Below are 20,156 nucleotides of genomic sequence, written 5' to 3'. Positions count from 1 at the left end.
TCCTCCTACGGATGTGGACTATCCGTAAAATTAAAACTGGAAGTTGTGTGCACATTTTCTGGTGGTGTGTCAGTCAGAAATGCTTATTAAACAAAAGATTTTTTCTCAACTTATCTATCATTTTAACCATGTCAATTCAACCGTGTTCAGTGCCCAAAGGTTTAACATGTAAGAGTTTGGAAAAGGTCAACTGCCTTTGAGAGCCAGGGCACATGACCAAAACAAATAAAATGGAGGTGACGTTCCACTTAGTGTGCATGCCGGGTGGTGTCGTGGTCACCTTGTGAGCCAGAGACTCGACGATGCCCCAGAACAGCTTGCGGGTCAGATGCAGCTCCTCCTCCGATGTCACCCCGAAGTTGCCCCAGCCGTTTGGGAGGCAGTAGTACTTCCAGCAGCGCTCATAATGATTTGTCAATAGCTGGACAAATCAGAGCACACATAGGATACATAGGATCAGGCCCGGATCTGGGCACAGGCAGTATAGGCGAATGCTACGGGCGCATCCATCCGCCGGGGGCGCCGAAAATATATATATATTTTTTTTAATTATTATTTTGTATACTGTATTCATCTAACTTTAACTTCAATGTTTATATTTCTTAATACCAGTAGTTATGTCGAAATAAATATTAGACAACATAACATAACATGCAAAATAAAAGAGCGCCCTAGTTTCCATTTCCTCCGCGCCCCCCCCCCCCACCCACCCAAAGGGGTAGGGGGCACCAGCAAAAATCTTGCCTAGGGCACCAAATTGGTCAGAGCCGGCCCTGCATAGGATTATGTCAACCGAATTACGGTCCAAAGAATTTCAATACATTCCTCAATATTAGTTTAACAATGGAGGATACTTTCAGAGTTTCCTTTCTGGGATGATTAAAGTACTGTCTCATCTTAAATATCCGTCTTCAAAATATCCCATTGAATGCATCGATAGGTTAACGACTTGACGTGAGAAGGCCTCCACCTCCTTGGTCAAACATCCTGTTAAAAAAGTGGACATTGGTCAGTAACCTATGATGAGGCGGTGTACCTTCAGGGGCATCTTAGCGTGCTCGTTGAGGATGGGAACGTCAAACACCAGCCGCCTCAGGAGATGCTGCAGCATGGAGGGCCGGAGGTACCTGGTCACACGGGGAAATTAGTCAAGAACATCAGCGTGATACCGGGATCATCCTGGTCACATGGTTCAAGGGGGGTGAGAGGGGTAAGAGAGGGTGAGCGCGGGAGTGAAAAGAGTGAGAGGAGAGAGAGGGGGTGAAAGGTGTGATACAGGTAAGAGGGTTGAGAGAGGGGGTCAGAGGTGTGATACAGGTAAGAGGGTTGAGAGAGGGGGTCAGAGGTGTGATACGGGTAAGAGGGTTGAGAGAGGGGGTCAGAGGTGTGATACGGGTAAGAGGGTTGAGAGAGGGGGTCAGAGGTGTGATACGGGAAAGAGGGTTGAGAGAGGGGGTCAGAGGTGTGATACGGGTAAGAGGGTTGAGAGAGGGGGTCAGAGGTGTGATACGGGTAAGAGGGTTGAGAGAGGGGGTCAGAGGTGTGATACGGGTAAGAGGGTTGAGAGAGGGGGTCAGAGGTGTGATACGGGTAAGAGGGTTGAGAGAGGGGGTCAGAGGTGTGATACGGGTAAGAGGGTTGAGAGAGGGGGTCAGAGGTGTGATACGGGTAAGAGGGTTGAGAGAGGGGGTCAGAGGTGAGATACGGGTAAGAGGGTTGAGAGAGGGGGTCAGAGGTGTGATACGGGTAAGAGGGTTGAGAGAGGGGGTCAGAGGTGTGATACGGGTAAGAGGGTTGAGAGAGGGGGTCAGAGGTGTCATACAGGTAAGAGGGTTGAGAGAGGGGGGCCAGAGGTGTGATACGGGTAAGAGGGTTGAGAGAGGGGGTCAGAGGTGTCATACAGGTAAGAGGGTTGAGAGAGGGGGTCAGAGGTGTGAGAGAGGTCTAACGGAGCGAGGGCTCAGCGGGAGTGAAAGAGGCTCGGTACGTACTTGCAGAGTGACATGAGGCACTCCTCTATGATGTCCCTCTGGGCCTTGGTGAGGGCGCGACCTCGGGACAGCCGGTAGATGGTGTGCAGCATGGAGTCGATCATGATGGCTCGGTGGTCGGTGCCGGCGAACAGCGGCGCACACTTGGTGATGAGCGGCAGCACGGCAGAGCACAGGTAGCGGTTCAGAGCCAGCGCCATCTCGGTGGTGCTGAAGGACGCCTGGAGACAGGAGAGTCACAATTGACTCTTTGTCTATCGCGGAGTCTCTAGCCAGAGTGAACTGCATACACCGTGTGGTGGTCTATAGTGTAGTGATCTACAGGGATCTACTTAAGGCAGGGGTTCTCAAAGTTTTGACAGCCGAGGGCCAATTTGGGAACCCGGAATTTGACCGAGGGCCGCCAAAGGAAAAAAAAATGAGAGTGAGGTCAAGTGAGGTCTAAATCACGAAACTGAGGTTCATCCTTTCAAAGTAATGTATAGTCGGATTAAAACCAACAAATGGAACAGGATTTAATTGAAAGGTAGAGAGTCGACTTTTCTCTTTAGATTTATTTAATTTTGTTTAAATTAATACTGATATAATAATAAAAATAAAATAAAAAATAAAAGTTATTTTTTTCAGGAATGGTTCTGCAGGCCGCCATTGGCCAGCGGGCTGCACCTTGAGAACCAATGACCTGAGGTCTGAATTGATTCTTTATTGAGATCTACGCACCGTGTCCAGGGAGGCAGCGGCCCTCATGTCGGGCAGGAAGCCGACCTCCAGCAGCTGGAGCAGGAAGTCCTGGTTGTCGATGCCGTACACTCTGTCCAGGAACAGCACCATGGAGGCCTTGTGGTCCGGCACGAAGCTGGCCGACATCTTGGGCTCGAGGATGTTACCGTCTGGGATTCAGTGAATAAAAAATAAGATTGATATATTTTTTTTTATTCAGTTTATATCAAATGAAGTTATGAGGAATTCAAGGGAATTTGATCAGCAGTGAATACAGAGCAGTGACCTTTAAATATATGTTTATCTTTATCTAACCTTTTCCAAACGCAGGAATCTGCACTGACAGGCTGATGACTCCAACGAGGTCCTCAATGGGCACCAGAGACCTCAGGATGGCTCGGATCCTCAGAGCCTCACCTTTACCTGCTTGAATGACCTAGGGACGGCAACGCAAACCATTCAGATACACATCCTCCCACCTCCCATTAATTACAGAATCAAAACACGGAACAATAGGTTGGCGGTAAAAGCTACAATTATTCCATCATTGGTTCAGGATTGCATCACTGGGTGGTAACTGTCAGCGGTCAGCATGGGTGTTGTCTTGCTAATAAACCGGTAGATGGAGCTGAATGCTGTGGAGGTGTGGGTGGACTCACATGCATTTCAGGGGCACAGCGTCCCAGCAGGTCGATGAGGGCGGAGTAGAAGGACATGATGGCGTTCCCCAGGTGGACTCGGTGCTCCTCTTGCTGCTCCTCCCCACCGAACCTGGAGGACAGAAGGTGATACGCAGAGATCAGTGCCACAGCATCTGACCAGCAACTTACATTGAGACATTTGGTCACGGAACAAGAGACAAAAACAGAGAGAGAAAAGAACCTCCTATCAGGCGTGGTGGGGACAGAACAGTTGCGTTTGTGGAACTCAGAATTCACTGCATTTATAAAACGGGCCGACTAGGTCGACTTCCACCCTGGGACGCCGTCGGTCGGGTCAGCTAAAACTATAACTACGGCTACAGCTCTAACTTACAAGTGTGATATAAATGCCGACTACAGATCGGTCTGCGGGCGTCGTCCGAGATGATCACGACTCACATGAAGCGGCGGTCCTTCTTGACGGTGGGTCCGTCTCGGGCAGGGTCCTCCGAGATCTTGATGGCCTCCTCGATGGCCGCCAGCAGGCCGTTGCCCCCCTCCCCTCGCAGGGCGGGGCCGAAGCACTCGGGCCGACGGATGAGGAGACGCACCACCACGTTGGCGTTCTCTTCCACGCTCTCCCCTGTGAGTCAGAGGGACGGAGGAAGAAGGGGGGGGGGGGGGGGGGGGGGGAGTATTGGTAACGGTGCTACAACCCAGTGCTGACCGACAGGGTTGATCCCTTCTTGCTAAAATGGCCGACCGTTGACGAAGACGGCGAAGCGCAGGAAGTCGAGGTATCTCTCTCCTCCGCAGGGGTTCCAGCCGATGTCGGGGTACCCTTTGCCAAGGAGCATGGGGCACGCCTGAAGGCCACAGCCGGCCAGGTAGGTCACCACCTGGGGGGAGAGGGGGCACATGAGAAGAGGGAATTACAATCTGATTCCCATTACATTAACATCATCACATCACATAACATTAACAACATCAAATTAATTTACATTTGACATTTTTACATTAAGGGCTTTTAGCGGACGTTTTTACCTAAAGCGATTTACAACCATTCACACACACCGCCGGCAGAGTCAACCACGCAAGGCGACATCCAGCTCGTCGGGAGCAGTGAAAGGTTAGGTGTCTTTAGCATCAGGGACACCTCAACACAGCCAGGAGGAGCCCGTAATCAAGCTAGCAAACTCCCAGGGTTACAAGTCAACCCGCTCCGCCTCCTCACGACAACAAGTAGGCCAAATCCCATTTCTACCCCTTCCCCTCCCCCCTTCCCCTTACCCCTTCAAAACAAGGGGGAGGGGTAAGGGGAAGGAGTAAGGGGTAGAAATGGGATTGGGCCATAATTACGGCGCTTTGATTATTTTTTGCCGTGTTATATTTCTTTTACTTCGTCCCACTCACCATCTCCAGCTCCTGCTCCTGCAGGGCCAGGGCCAGCTCGTTGTTGTCGATGCAGGAGGCCGCCGCCACATCCAGGGGGGTGGATCCACCCATGCCTGCCGATCAAAATGAGAAGCAACACCCTGAGCCTTAATGGACGACTTGTTACGTCTGGCAGGACGGTCGGACAGCCCCCCCCTGTTGGGTGTAGCCCACTGGTGTTTACTGGTGATGGTTTGGCTGAGGTGTAGAGCCAGCTGACTGTGTACAAATCACTGTTGGAATAGCTGACTTGTCGTGGAAAGCTTTGGGATGTGTTTAGTGTAGGGGTTAGCGAGCGACTGCTCAACCATTCTTATCAAGGAGCCCAGATTATTACTATTATAAGGCTATTCTAGCTGGTAAACTGTGGGGTACTAAAGTATTGTTATTATGAGACTAAGCTAGCTTGTTAGCCTATTGGTTACTCAACTATTATTATCATCATGAAGCTAAGCTAGCTTGTTAGCCTCTACGATACCAAACAATTATGATTATTATGGAGCTAAGCTAGCTGATTAGCCTCCGGGAACTGACCGAGGCCAATGCCGCTGTTCTGCAGCAGGTAGCTGAGGTGGTCGAACATGGAGCGCTGGTTCTGACGGCTGATCCGGCAGAAGTAGCACAGGAAGCGACAGCAGTTGGTCACCATCTGGGGGAACCGGATCTCCTACAGAGCGGGGGAACACAGCATCCAGAGTCAGTCTCTGCTCTCCTCCCAAGGCGGGCTGATTCGTGTACGACACAGGTAAAGAAACATGGGTTATAGTTCAACAGTTATTTCGTGTTCTGATAATTATGTGGTTTGATTTTGATTGATTGATTTTATTTGACCATTCTTGGCACAAAAATATGAAACAACCTGTGCCATACATTCTATCAATAAAGATAGTCAGGGATGACACAATAAAGCCCTAAGGCTTATTTCCATTGTGGTCCTTATAGGGCAGGAGACAGGGGCAAGTAGCAGCACATCAAACATACATCAAACATGTATCATTCATACATGCATACATACATACATCATTCATAAGACACATAAAAACATAAATTACAGTTTCAAATATACATGACAAATACAAATTGCCAACAGTCTAAGATTGGTGTCCTAACCATTTTTTCAAGTTTTGTTTAAAACTGCTTATGCTTCTGACTGATTTGAGTGGGCCAGGATAGTGGCGTCACTAGTGTTCGATACCCCAACATCCAGTGTCTACCTGTAGACATCCTTGATATAAGGCGCTGTAATCCCTACCTGCTCCTTAATGTTATGTATCTGAGTTCACTTCAAGTCCTGAATAAAAGTAATAATAATCAGACATTATAAGTGCAGGTGTTTGAGTTACCTTGGAGTCTCCGCCCCCTCCCAGCACGTTGACCATCACCTCCATGACGGTCTCATGCATGCCCAGGGCTCGCATCAGGTTAGGGTGCTGGTAGAAAACCTTGTTGTTCATGATGTTCCTGACAAAGAGCAAAATCACGATCACAATAAGAATAAGTTAAGAGTTAGAAGGACAACTACAACTAGAAGTAAAACTAGAAGTAGGATTAGAAGAACACAACAGAAGGATTATCTAGAACAGAACTAGAATCCGTATTAGAGCTGGATTATTTATTTGTTAATATTTTCTAAAATGCACCCACAAAGTTTTTCAAAAGGTTTTTTTGGCTATTTTTTGAGTTTGTGTTTTGTCACAAGTGATGTTCTACCTTCATCACTTAATGCATATCACGGGGAGAAACGCGCACACACACACACACACACACACACACACACAGACACACAGACACACAGACACACACAGACACACACACACACACACATGCTCTCACCCGATGCTCTGGATCATCAGCCTCTCCTCCTCGGGGCCCATCTGGACGATGAGCAGCGAGCGGATCTGGCCCAGGCACTCCAGCAGGTCCATGGTGTCCTGCACCGAGATGGCGTTGATGACGTAGGCCTTGGGCAGGGAGCGGATCAGCTCCCCCAGGCCGTCGTACTGCCGGTGGAGCAGGCTGAACATCATGCGGACCAGCTCCGGGTTCTGGATGAAGGACTCCTGGGCCCAGTGGATCATGGTGTGGGAGATGAGCTCTTGAAGGGTGCCTGGTTGATTGGGAGAAAGAGAGGGAGAGAGAGAGAGAGAGAGAGAGAGAGAGAGAGAGAGAGAGAGAGAGAGAGAGAGAGAGAGAGAGAGAGAGAGAGAGAGAGAGAGAGAGAGAGAGAGAGAGAGAGAGAGAGAGAGAGAGAGAGAGAGAGAGAGAGAGATTACAAACATGGGAGAAACTATGGATTAAAAAATATAATATTATTATTATACAGATTGATAAATAAATTGTTAACCAGACAGACAGCATGATCCAAAGTGGTTTACAGTCCACAATCGAACATTAAAACTTAACATTACATTAGTCAGGTATATAACATCCCACCGTGTGATAATGGAACTAACTGTCACATTGAAGCAAAATTAGGAAATTGAACTGATGGAATTTAGAAAATAGTTACACAATTTAATTTTGATAGCCTAGTTATTTGGAAAGAATGTTCTGTATATATATTTTTTTTTCTAAAAAGTTACTTTGTTATTATAAAGTTAGTTCGACAGTTAGTAAGGTTAGAAAGTTAGCACGTTATTATGAAGTAAGCTTTACAATAAGGTTTGGACATTTGAATCTAAAAGTTTGTTAATATAAATTAAGGTTGATACATGGTTTAAGTTTAAAGGTCAGTTTGTTAATATCAATTTAGGTTGACAGATTGGTCATTTCCTTTAAATGTCTGTCAAGACAATTATCTTGACAGTTAGCTTGCAGTGTTAGCTTGATCTTACCGGGTTTGGTCTCCTCCTTCACCTCGGGCTCCTCCTCCTCCTCCTTCTTCTTGCGGAGGGTCTTCACCTTCTCCACCAGACTGTTGAGTCTACCTCTGAGGGAGGTGTCCACCTCCACCTCCTCAGCCTCCCCTTCGATCACGATGCCTACGAGGAGAAGGAGCAGAACAAGAGCTAACAAAAACTCTGACCCAATAAGACAACGGCTCGAATAAATCCGGAATATTTATCACACACAAAAAACTACTAGTTCTGAATAAAGTTATGTTTAATACTATAATACAATTAGGGTTGACAAACGATTAAAATATTTTGTCGCGATTAATCAAATAGCAATGGTGAGTTAACTCACGATTAATCCTATTTCTTAAAATGGAATGACACATTATAATGCGTCAATTTTAATTAATCAAATTAAAACAAGATTGCGTCAACGCGTTGTCATCGCGCTACTTTTAACAGCCGTAAATATAATACATGCATCACGTACGATATCGTGAATCATGTGTTAATTAATGCATCGTTAAACACAGGCTTCAAACACAGCTGTTCAAAGAGAAGGAATGATATCGGCATTGTGCTGACGACGAAAGCAAGGGCGGCTTGAAATTTGATCACTGACGAGGTTGACTTTCACCGATGTTTAAAAAACATAGCGGCGCTATGATTAAGGCACATGTGTGAGGCACCTTTCTGCAGTTGTCAGGTCTAGCCCCCGAGAGGAGGTGTCTTACCACAGTGGAGGAGCAGGTCGTTGTGGAACTCGGCCAGCTTCTCTCTGACCTCCTCGGGTACCGGACAGTCCTCTTCCTCTGGGTTGTTCTTGAAGTTGGTCAGCAAGATCAACTGGGAGGATTATAAAAAGGAATCGTTATAGAACAGATATGCACTTAATATATATATATATATATATATATATATATATATATATATTTAGTGCATTTTTAGCTAGAAGTTAACATTTCTTTTTTTAAATAAATGTATTTATTTTATTTCACCTACTCAAACTAATACTGTTATACTGTTATAAACACACACACACACACACACACACTTTTCACTCACTCGTTCCCTCATTCACTCAGTCTCTCATCTGTTAGGGTTAGGGTTAGGGTACGGGTTAGCATGTTAGCCCGATGAGGGACCTCAAGCTGTGGGTACAGGCTAGGCTACCTGGTCCTGCGGCGGGGAGCGAAACTCGCGGGTCTTGCGCGCGGTCTCGGCGGCGCTCATGGTGAACGCCCGCATCAGCAGGTTGTAGCGTATGCGCTGGTCGCTCTGGACCTCCTTGACGAAGTAGTCGGAGAACGCGATGATGCCCTCCACGCGGTGACGCAGCTCGCAGTCGCAGAAGTACTGCAGCAGAGTGCACATCTGTGGGGGGGGGGGGGGGGGGAGAGTGCCGGGTCAGGGGGTACACCAGGGATTGGGTTGTGCGTACATCAATAATAACACGTTATGTCTGCATTCACATAAACACACGTGTTCGTAAAATAAATAGCCTGATGTAGCGATAATGATGCGGTGGGGATGATGCATTGATGTGATGATGGCGATGATGCAAAAGGAGTGATGATGATGACGATGGTGGTGCAGTCACCTGCAGCTTGACAGACTCTGGGAGCTTCATCTGCAGCAGGCCTTCCTCCAGACCCTCTTCTCCCTCCTTCCCCTCGGCCTCCTTCTCCTCTGCCACCTTCTCTCCGTCCTCCACCTTCTCTGCCCCTTCCTCCTCCTCTTTAGGTTCAGCCGGCTCCCCTTCGTCTTTTTCTTCTTCCATTTCCTTGGCTTTAACTCCCCCCTCCTCCTCCTCCTCCTCCTCATCACCCATCCCCTCGTCCTCCAGATCCACATCCCCCTCTTCCTTCTCCTTCACCTCCTCCACGGCGGCCTCCTTCTCCTCCTCCCCCTCCTCCTCCTCCTTCTTGGCCCCGAACACGCTGGGCTCGATCATCTTCAGGATGTGCTGGGTGTCCTCGTCGTTGAAGATGCCCATGATGAGCAGCGTGCTGATGAGCTTCAGGATGGGCACGAAGTGGAACTCCACGCTGCCCCCCACCGGGTCCCGCATGGCCTGGCTGCCGTCCAACACCGCCTCCGTCAGCATGCTGATGGCCTTCGTCTTCAGCTCCTGGGGGGGTCACGGCAACGACGGGCAGGGAGAAGGTGGGTGGAAAGATATGTTGGGGAAAAACGTTAATACACAAGAATACAGAGGGAATTCAGCCATTCCTTCTTAGATGTGTTTTATATATTTGAAGATATTATTGAATAACTGCTGTTAATGTGAATGAAGGAGCACCTCAAAATACACCTTCTAGAGACAAGAGTTTACAAGAAAAGATTATAACGATATCTCGTAACTGTTGCAGCAAAGTAGACAAACGATGGGTCTAAAACGTTTTAGAGTACGTCGTTTTGGATCTGAAGAAAACCAGAATAAGTCGATTTATTCCACAGATTTCAATCCCAAACACATTGTGTTTCACAAACAAACAAAAAGCAAACTAAAGCAACAAAAGGTAAAAGTCATACAATTCTGGAGAGTTCGCCCCCCCCCCCCCCCCCCTCCCCCCTCTCACTCACCTGCAGGGGGAAGACGGGGCTGAGGGTGTACAGGTCCGGGTCCGTCCCCACAAAGTTGATGGAGGAGAAGTGTAGCTTGGGCCGCAGGCAGGTGGTGAGCCCCACGCCGGGCAGGGAGTGGGCCTTCTCCTCGTCGGGGTACAGCTTGATGCTCAGGGTCTGCTCCGACATGGGCACGATGAACTCCCGGTTGGTGCCCAGCCGCGCGCGCTTGGCCGACTCCAGGTGGATGCTGATGAGCAGGTCGAAGTAGCCGCTCCGCAGCGGCCCCGGCAGGTAGGTGTTCTCGATGGCGTAGAAGAGCTGCGACTCGTCCACGTGGCTGCAGAGCGCGTGCGCCACGCGGTTGTTGCCCAGCGCGCACACGGCGCAGTAGAGCATGAGCGTGTGGAAGTGGAACTTCATCAGGTCCTGTCGCTCGGACAGCTCCAGGATGTCAATGCATCTGGCGTGAGAGAGAGAGATGGGAGAGAGACATTAGGTTTTAGGAGAGAGAGGAATATGTAGGGAGAGGCACGAAAACAGAAAGGAAAGACAGAGATTACAATTACAATTAGGGCATTTAGCAGACGCTTTTATCCAAAGCGACTTACATCAGTTAATACACACATTGACACACCGACTGCAGAGTCAACCATGCAAGGCGACAGCCAGCTCGTCAGGAGCAGTTGTGTCTTGCTGAGGGACGCATCAACACTCAGCTGGGAGGAGCCGGGGATCGAACTAGCAACCTGTCGGTTACAAGACTACTGCTCTACCTCCTGAGCTAAGCCGACCCATGGGAGAGACGGGAGAGAGAACATGGTCGATGAGGCAGAGGGGGAGTGAGTGAAAGCAGGAAGAACTATAGATTCTTTCAGATGAAGCAGGACTAGATTCAACAATTAGAAAGATCGTTCTACATTTCAAACTAGTTCAAGATGAAATGTAGAAAGAGTATAAGAGAGAGTTAGAAAGATGACACGGATACCAGTATGGTCGGTATTGGTCTCCCAGGTACTAGTTCTGATAATCAGGTTCTCTCTGGTCTGGTACCAGTTCCTAGTCTGGTACCGGGTCGGGTCTGGTACCAGCTACTGTCCTGGTACCGGGTCTGGGTTCTGGTAACAGGGTCTGGTTTGGTACCAGTTCCTAGTCTGGTACCGGGTCTGGGTTCTGGTAACAGGGTCTGGTTTGGTACCAGTTCCTAGTCTGGTACCGGGTCTGGGTTCTGGTAACAGGGTCTGGTCTGGTACCAGCTCCTGGTCTGGGTTCTGGCGTGTGACCCACCGGTTCTCCTCGGGGATGTGCAGGGCCATCATGATGAGGGGCTCCACACACTCCACCACCCAGCCCAGGCGCTCGCTGATCCGCCCCACCCGGGGGTTCAGGAAGTGGTTGGGCATGCGGCTCCAGATCACGGGGGTCAACATCTGGACGTCCAGCCGAGGGGGACACTGGGGCACCGGGTTCATGCGCTCGCTGCGGAACATGGCCGCCGAGATGGGCATGATGTTCTGGGAGGGAGGAGGGATGGCGGTCGAGGAGTACAGCAGGTTAGCGTTTTGTTTAAACTGTTTTCAAATCATTGTCCAGTCCCTCCAGAAAAATGCGAAAGGCCAAAAATCCTTGATAATGCTGCACGTTTTCTTAAAAAATGCGACGAAACATGCGGCATATTTATGCAATTTTATGCGATGAAATTGCGGGAACTTGCACAAATTGCGGGAACTTGCGAAAAATGCAGCTTTTTGATGACGTTTCAAGTCGCGTAATTACGTCACTTCATAACGTTCCCATGGCAACAGGAGGAAATGGCTGCTCTTGTGTGAAGTAAACGCAACATTTTTCAACTTTCTGCTAAGATATATGTGACTTTTTTTGCAACAAAAATGCGGGGATTGTGAAATCATGCAAGCCCCGCATATTTTGAGCGGAAATCGGCAATTTATGCGTTGAAAGTGCGCCATATTGGAAAAAATGCGGCCCCCGCATGAATATGCGGACTTCGGTTGATTATGCGTTGAATTATGCGATCGCATAATCACGTTTTTCTGGAGGGACTGATTGTCGATCACAACACCTGCCTGTACCACGTCCGACTGACTCGTTTTAATCTAGGGCGAGGTCACATACACCGTATACCCGGCTGTCTGTCATCTCAATGATAGTTGATTGTTCAATGAAGTGGATCACTCTATTCGTGGGCTGCAGGTGAGCTTCTCACCTTGAGCTTCCCCAGCTCCACCTGGACCATGTTCTGACTGGACGGCTGCACAAAGACCGCTGGGAACAGCTTGGTGTTGGGCTCCACCTGAAAGGCAACATCACGTTACATCAACGCGTCACATCACTACAGTTCCTCCATGTGCCCTCAGTCTGCGGCTGCTAGATGCTGTGTAGACAAGCGCGCACACGCACACATTACCATGACCTGAAACACACACATACACACACAAACACACACATACACACACGCACACACACACATTACCATTACCTGAACCACACACACACACACACACACACGTACACATTACCGTTACCTGAACCACACACACACACACACACACACACACATTACCATTACCTGAACCACACACACACACACACACACACACACACACACACACACACACACACACACACACACACACACACACACACACACACACACACACACACACACACACACACACACACACACACACACACACACACACACACACACACACACCTGGTAGAAGGTGTTTATCTCCTTCCCATTGGCTGTGAAGGTCATGAGGCCGGTTGCCAGGTCGACCAGGCAGCCAACGACCATGTCCTCCTGGCTGAAGCGCGTCTGCTGATTACTGACCAGGTCTCCTCCCCACACCATGTAGCAGTTACTGTGCTTCATACTGCAAAAAATACACACAACATACTTTAACTTACGAAAAATAGTGCAGTATTGGAGCATTGATGTCAACTGTCACATCGTTTACGTTAATGATGCTCCTCTTATCCACTTTCTTTGCGAATCAATCAATTAGGTCAACCACATCGGTTCTGTACGGCCAGTCCCTTGGTAGTTGGTAAACATTGTATAGATTAGCGATGAACACTGACCTGTCATGGATGTTTCCCCGGTCGTCCCCCACGGTGATGGTGACGTTGCGGACCTTGGTGAGGTCGAAGGAAGGGTCGTACATGTGGTAGTCGGGGGTCACCCAACCCACCCACACGGCTGAGGGTTCCTGGCCCGCGAAGATCCTCAGAGAGTAGTAGTACTGAGGGGAGGGACAATACACATCACTAGAGAATAGTAGTATTGAGGAGAGGGACAATATCACTAGAGAGTAGTAGTATTGAGGAGAGGGACAATATCACTAGAGAATAGTAGTATTGAGGAGAGGGACAGTATCACTAGAGAATAGTAGTATTGAAGAGAGGGACAATATCACTAGAGAATATTAGTATTGAGGAGAGGGACAATACATATCACTAGAGAATAGTAGTACTGAAGAGAGGGACAATATCACTAGAGAATATTAGTATTGAGGAGAGGGACAATACATATCACTAGAGAATAGTAGTATTGAGGAGAGGGACAATATCACTAGAGAATAGTAGTACTGAAGAGAGGGACAATATCACTAGAGAGTAGTAGTATTGAGGAGAGGGACAATATCACTAGAGAATAGTAGTACTGAAGAGAGGGACAATATCACTAGAGAATAGTAGTACTGAGGAGAGGGACAATATCACTAGAGAATAGTAGTATTGAGGAGAGGGACAATATCACTAGAGAATAGTAGTACTGAAGAGAGGGACAGTATCACTAGACAATAGTAGTACTGAGGAGAGGGACAATATCACTAGAGAATAGTAGTATTGTGGAGAATGACAGTATCACTAGAGAATAGTAGTATTGAGGAGAGGGACAATATCACTAGAGAATAGTAGTACTGAAGAGAGGGACAGTATCACTAGACAATAGTAGTACTGAGGAGAGGGACAATATCACTAGAGAATAGTAGTATTGTGGAGAATGACAGTATCACTAGAGAATAGTAGTATTGAGTAATGCGCAAGAGAGAATGTGACGCTTAAAGACAGAAACATCTGTCATCTATGTAAGGAATCCTAAACATATATGATTTTTTTTATTTCAAGAGGCAACATTTAGCAATCAAATGACTGATGGTCTGATTGTGATCTCACAGTGGTGGTGTTCAGGATGATCTCTGGGTCGTCACGGTCGTCCGGCACCACGTCCTCCATCAGACGAGGGACGGTGGGCGGGGCCATGGGCGGAGACAGTGTTGTCATGGCAGCCTTCTTCGTCTTGGCGAAGAAACTAGACGACCACGAAGAAACAAAACAGGATTGGAGTTAGTAATTAATTGACCAATAATTATATTTTTTTACGTAAAACTACTTCTGAAATAATATAGTTAAATAAAATAGTTTTGTGCTTGAATCTGGATTTGTCAATGAGCATCATCTGGGACAAGCTTACAATGTGGATGGCAGTTTTTTTTTTATTGTTTTAAAATTGTTTGGCAGCGAACGAAGGAAATCCTCATGCCAAAACTGAGAATCATGACCACCAAATCGAGAATAGGACGGCACACACAACATAAAACGGCAAATTCAAATGTATTTTCGGTCAAAGTTGTGTGTTCTTCCGGTCAGCGGATGGGCATCACGTTACAGGCCTCCTAGTAGCAGTAACCAACCAACCATCGAGCACAAAACAATCAGATCCGGGTATTTTCCCAAACCATCATTTGACACCCCCCACACTAGGGATCGACCGATATATCGGTCGGCCGATATTATCGGCCGATATTCGCGTTTTTACGTGTATCGGTATCGGCCGATACGCGGCCGATTTTCGCCGATATTTTTTTTGCCAATTTTTTTTTTTTTTTTTTTTTACTTGTTCTACCTCACCTGTTTTTACTATTTGTTAAATATAGTTTTTTATATTGAAGTTCAATAAATGTTCCTTTTTTTAAATTGAGACTTGTAACATTTGTTATCAGTGTAATTTTTATGATTGAGGGAGCAAAAAAAATAAAATAAATATATATATATATATATAGTATCGGTATCGTATCGGCCCTAAAAAATCTGTATCGGTCGATCCCTACCCCACACCCAGCTGTCTGCCCCCCTCACCCCTTCTTCTTGCCCTTCTCCGACAGCGTGTCCTTCTCGTTCTCCGAGGTCACCTCCCGGGCCACCGAGGGCTCCTTCTTGTCCTCCTCCTGCTCCTTGCGGCTCGCCGACTTCTTCAGCACCTCGAACTCCGAGTCGGGCTCCTTCACCACGCCCACCTCCTCCTCGGGGATGGTGAGCGCGTGGGTCAGAGGCGTGGTGCCCGCCGTGACCTTGAAGACCTCGTGGAACTGCACAGGCATGCTGAGGCGCATGAACAGCATGTCCGTGTTGGCGTTCTGCGAGCCGAACGTCTTGTGGTTGATCTTCAGGCAGGGGGCGGTGTCCACCGTACCGTCCACACGGGACACCTTGAACGAGGACACAATCACGATTATGATGAGGTAGGGCTGGGCAATAATTCGATTACGATTATTAATCGCGATAAAACTCACGTCGATTACGACGATAAGCATTAGACATAAATGCTCGATATTAAAAATACAAATAAAAAAAGTAAAAATATATATATTTTCAATAGGTTATAAGGCAAGCTACCTTATATTGTTCTGTTGGAAGCAGATAAAACACGTTTGGGAAGTTAAATGTTTATATTTAAATGTGATTAAATGTTCCCTTATCACAAATATGGTTATAAACAAAAAAGTATGGTTTTACTAATGAACACTCTAGTTTCTTCAGGCTGCAGCAGTATCAAATCATATATCGTGATTAATATCGATATCGATCAATATCAAAAAAATAATCGTGATAATATTTTTTGCAATATCGCCCAGCCCTATGATGAGGGCAGTTGTACTAAACATGTGGGTCAGGGCCCCATTAAGACCCGGCTGATATCCATACGGTAGGGTCCCGGGAGACTGTAAACAAGCCCCACTTATTCAATATAAAGGTCAATATAAAGTTATACTTCTCCAGTTGGATTTATTGCTAGTCAAGAATGTTGGCCACCTAAACTTAGTGTTAGTAACCCAGTGTTAGTTGTCCATGAATTTTTTAGTTAACATAATTTGTGTTTGAAATTGTAAATAATTATACTTGAAGAAAATACTTTTGTTTTGAGAATTCTTTCTTTCTTTTCTTGCAAAAAAATAATTTTCCCTTGCAAAAAAACAATGGCTGTGTTGTGGCGCTACCTCAATGTGGCTGTGGCTGGTGGGGACGGGTTCGAACTGCGGCAGGCTCTTGCTGAACCACATGGTAATGTCTCGCTTCATGTTGATGGCGAAGGGTTCGAATCCCTCCTGCAGACCGCAGATGGCGAAGTAGCGCAGGCTGCTAACGTTCTGACCGAGGTTGATGCGGCCGACCTGCGACAGGCCGAGCGTGCACACCGGGATGAAGCCTAGGGGATGGAAACACAAACTCTCACCAGCAACATGGCTCTGAGCTAACATTTGATGCTAGCATCCTAGCGTCTTCCTAACAGCATGGTTACTATCCACCCAGCTACCAGCCAATGGAGGCTATGAGCAACCCAGCCCCTATGCAAAGAGCAACATAGCCACTACCTCAAGTCTGCTAAAAAACACCTATTAGCTTATAAAACCCAGCTCGCAACCCAGTACCTAGAATAGTACACTCTGTAGAGTGCTAATCCAGTGTAAAGTGCTAATCATGCTGCTCTAGAATAAAATCCTACTCAGTTAAATGCTGACCTGGAGATAATGCTGATCTATTGTAAAATATGAATACAGTGTAACATGTTAAGCATAGTATTTCGACCAGGTCTTCCACACCTTCTCCGATCTCAATGTCCTTGAAGGCCATCTCGGATCCGGAGTCGCTGATCAGCATCTCTCCGTTGAGGGTGAACATGATGTTCATGTCTGTCAGGTCGATCATGCAGCCCACCACGTCACCCGACAGCCATTGGCGACCGAACGGCTCGTTACCCACGTGCCAGCGCTGGGCCTGGGAAGGTCAAAGGTCAAAGGAGCAGAGAGAGTTCAAAACAGTTCAGATGCCTAATTCAAACATTCAGTATGTCTACATGCATGCACACAAATAAACCAATCTTAAACTTGTTCAAGATTCAGATCAGTGGACATATTAACTGAAGTGTAACATGAAGTGTAACCCTTAACGTAACACGGTTAAGAAAACCAGGTTACTGGAACATTATTCGATGTACTTGGCCATGTAAGTGTTAACGAAGGGTTAAATATGTCATTGACATACGATGGCTCAAAAGGAGACATGGACCGACAGGGAGACGATGTTGATGTTGGATCTAATAAGATATCTAAACATGTCAACCGGCACAAAATGCCACATCTGGGATCTTTTGTTAAAACGTTTTTCATGTTTTTTTCCAGCCTTACCCGGACTAGGCTGTTTAGCATGCAAACATTCAGATTAAGTGTGTGTTTCGAAAGCAGAGTAGAAGCGACTGAGAGCGGACGGCTCACCTTGTTGCCGTTGAACACGTAGGCCAGCTCGTCGGCGCCCAGCTCGGTGTCTGCGTGGACGCTGGGTCTGGCCCAGCCCACCCGCATCTCCCCCGTGGTCACCGCCTCAAACTCAAAGTACCACTTCCCCTGGGTGATGGCGTAGGACTTCTCAGCACGGAAGATACGCACCTTGTCCCCGCGCATGTTCTCCAGGCCGTGGCCGGCTACACACATACACACACACACACACACACACACACACACACACACACACACACACACACACACACACACACACACACACACACACACACACACACACACACACACACACACACACACACACACAAAAACATTGCTCAAATGGATATAGCAAGGATACGATAGGTAGCACAATCAGGATTTGCATCATTGTCAGTTCACAGGTTTACAAGCTGATAAGATTACCACTAAGCGTGTTTAGGCGTTATGCTTCCTTTAAGACAGTGATTAAGGTGTTGCACTCCCGGCTGAAGGCTTCTTGATTCGAACCAGTGATCACTTCTTACGTGTAGGCGTTCCTCATCTTTAAATGCCTTAACACCTACCTACTCAAGACATTGATCTCAATTTACTGTACAATCAAATTTGCTATTTTCTGATTATAAGCATTACTGGTAGGAGTATAATTCATATTGCATTAATTAATTGAATCTCTCTGTATAATAATATGTCATTTAGGGGTGTGTGCGTACGTACTGCTTTCCTGATCTGGAGGCTCGATGTTGTAGCCGTAACCAATCAGAGTGCGGACAGCGTTGTTGACGCTGTCCCGATTGGTCTTCTTAGTTCTCTCGTCCAATAGCACGTACGGGACCAGACGAGGGTTGCGCTTGTTCAAGATGTCCTGGGAGCGAGCGGAACACAAGCGGAACAGAATTAATGTGTTGAGGTCAGGTTCAAATATAGATATGCTGCCATCAATATATACCAACCTATTGAGTATTATTTTCTTTTTTACATTGAACACATACTGTATAACGACCACAACAACAAAATTAAGAAAAGCAAACAATAGTTCATGACAGATTGTTCAGACTGGACATTCCTGATTTGCTAATAGAGTGATTGAAGCACAGAATAATTTAATTGCATTTGAATGGGTCAAAAGAAGACCAGAATTAGCTTTTTATTTCCACTTTTAAAATGTAATTAAAAAAAAAAAAAAATTGCAAAGAAAATACATTTGATAAAGAGCTGGACATGTCGTTCAGAAGACCAAACAGAACACCACACCCTTACCTGTACTATGCTGTAGGTCCAGCCCTGTCGGACTCGGTCCCTGGCCCAAACGTTGTGCCCGTTCTCTGCCAGCTTCTCCACCAGCTGGTTCTGGTTGGGTGTCAGTTTGACGTGGTTGAGGTCCAAAGGGGCGGGCTTGTATGCGTTCACCATCACATAGCTACACAAGACAGATAAATACACAGCAGTTCACTCATCAGAGAGCAGGTAGGGGCTAGGGCATCTTGTTCAAGGATCGCTGTGGACATTGGGCATCAAACCCAGAACCTACGACCATCCGCCCCACAATACACATTTAAGATAATCCTGAGGGCAACAATTGTTCTGTTAAAGATGGAAATATAAAAAATACAGAATATCAATTAAAATAAATTTAAAAGTATTAATCACAACAATTGGGTACAATTTAAAGGAGGAGCGCATGAACATTAAAGGGAAACAATATTTATTTTTTTACTTACGTCTTGGGCAGCTTGATCTTCTTAAGGTTCTCCTCTGCCTTCTCGTCTCCCATCCCCACATGGCAACCCAGAGCCAGCAGAGTCCTGCACAACAAAACACAAGATACCTTCACCACGCGGTCTTGGGTTTGATTCCCATTTTTGGGGGGAAAACCCCAACAGTCTCTAGTAACAGGATGGAGTTAGTTTGACGGAAAGACATGAAATATTAATACGGTGATATTTATTACAGATATTTTGCAATCTAGAAACGATCACTGTCAATTCATTATTCTACTTTTATGCAACCGTGCCTCTGCATGCTTGCAATAATATACATCTTGCAAAGAGCGTTGATCTGTGTTTGGATGTCTTCGGACTGCAGTACATTGTCATAGAAGTCTACCCTACCCTAAAAACTGTGGTTCATTTATCCTGAGGTCAGACAGAAAACCTTTCGTTCCAGCCCCTGCACTCACTTGAGGGTCTCGGCAGACATCTGCAGGTTGTAGTTCCTTTCGGGCTCCGGGAGGCTGTGGAAGTCCAGCAAGCAGGGGTGGAGCTTCTTGTTGTCATCTCGGAACTGAAGGGAGTGAGATATTACTGTGCGTTCATACCAAAAGCTGTAAAGTGTTTTGAGCGATAAACTCCAATTCACTTTCTATTAGACATGAGCGATAAAGCGATT

General features: G+C 46.8%; 1 protein-coding gene across 7 annotated transcripts in view; it reads right to left on the bottom strand.

The window, feature by feature from the left end:
* ryr1b (ryanodine receptor 1b (skeletal)) overlaps positions 1 to 20,156 on the bottom strand; it is an 82,266-nt gene that overhangs the window by 41,978 nt on the left and 20,132 nt on the right. For all 7 annotated transcript variants that reach the window (XM_056611537.1, XM_056611542.1, XM_056611541.1 and 4 more), the window contains exons 21-50: positions 19,948 to 20,051; positions 19,490 to 19,573; positions 19,029 to 19,188; positions 18,486 to 18,633; positions 17,766 to 17,971; positions 17,094 to 17,268; positions 16,491 to 16,699; positions 15,352 to 15,701; positions 14,389 to 14,524; positions 13,294 to 13,454; positions 12,923 to 13,085; positions 12,413 to 12,499; positions 11,476 to 11,702; positions 10,207 to 10,651; positions 9,221 to 9,751; positions 8,794 to 8,994; positions 8,355 to 8,466; positions 7,621 to 7,767; positions 6,620 to 6,893; positions 6,130 to 6,247; positions 5,321 to 5,453; positions 4,766 to 4,860; positions 4,116 to 4,251; positions 3,812 to 3,995; positions 3,371 to 3,482; positions 3,027 to 3,147; positions 2,712 to 2,881; positions 1,992 to 2,212; positions 1,037 to 1,127; positions 281 to 421 (exon numbers count right to left, since the gene is read on the bottom strand). In XM_056611537.1, coding sequence (XP_056467512.1) covers positions 281 to 421; positions 1,037 to 1,127; positions 1,992 to 2,212; positions 2,712 to 2,881; positions 3,027 to 3,147; positions 3,371 to 3,482; positions 3,812 to 3,995; positions 4,116 to 4,251; positions 4,766 to 4,860; positions 5,321 to 5,453; positions 6,130 to 6,247; positions 6,620 to 6,893; positions 7,621 to 7,767; positions 8,355 to 8,466; positions 8,794 to 8,994; positions 9,221 to 9,751; positions 10,207 to 10,651; positions 11,476 to 11,702; positions 12,413 to 12,499; positions 12,923 to 13,085; positions 13,294 to 13,454; positions 14,389 to 14,524; positions 15,352 to 15,701; positions 16,491 to 16,699; positions 17,094 to 17,268; positions 17,766 to 17,971; positions 18,486 to 18,633; positions 19,029 to 19,188; positions 19,490 to 19,573; positions 19,948 to 20,051 — 5,442 coding nt within the window. The remainder of the gene's footprint in view (positions 1 to 280; positions 422 to 1,036; positions 1,128 to 1,991; positions 2,213 to 2,711; positions 2,882 to 3,026; positions 3,148 to 3,370; positions 3,483 to 3,811; positions 3,996 to 4,115; positions 4,252 to 4,765; positions 4,861 to 5,320; positions 5,454 to 6,129; positions 6,248 to 6,619; positions 6,894 to 7,620; positions 7,768 to 8,354; positions 8,467 to 8,793; positions 8,995 to 9,220; positions 9,752 to 10,206; positions 10,652 to 11,475; positions 11,703 to 12,412; positions 12,500 to 12,922; positions 13,086 to 13,293; positions 13,455 to 14,388; positions 14,525 to 15,351; positions 15,702 to 16,490; positions 16,700 to 17,093; positions 17,269 to 17,765; positions 17,972 to 18,485; positions 18,634 to 19,028; positions 19,189 to 19,489; positions 19,574 to 19,947; positions 20,052 to 20,156) is intronic.

The sequence above is a fragment of the Gadus chalcogrammus genome, chromosome 16, assembly GCF_026213295.1.
Source record: "Gadus chalcogrammus isolate NIFS_2021 chromosome 16, NIFS_Gcha_1.0, whole genome shotgun sequence".
Taxonomy (NCBI): domain Eukaryota; kingdom Metazoa; phylum Chordata; class Actinopteri; order Gadiformes; family Gadidae; genus Gadus; species Gadus chalcogrammus.
The sequence above is the reverse complement of the archived record's forward strand: the minus strand, read 5'-3'. Positions and strand labels throughout refer to the sequence as shown.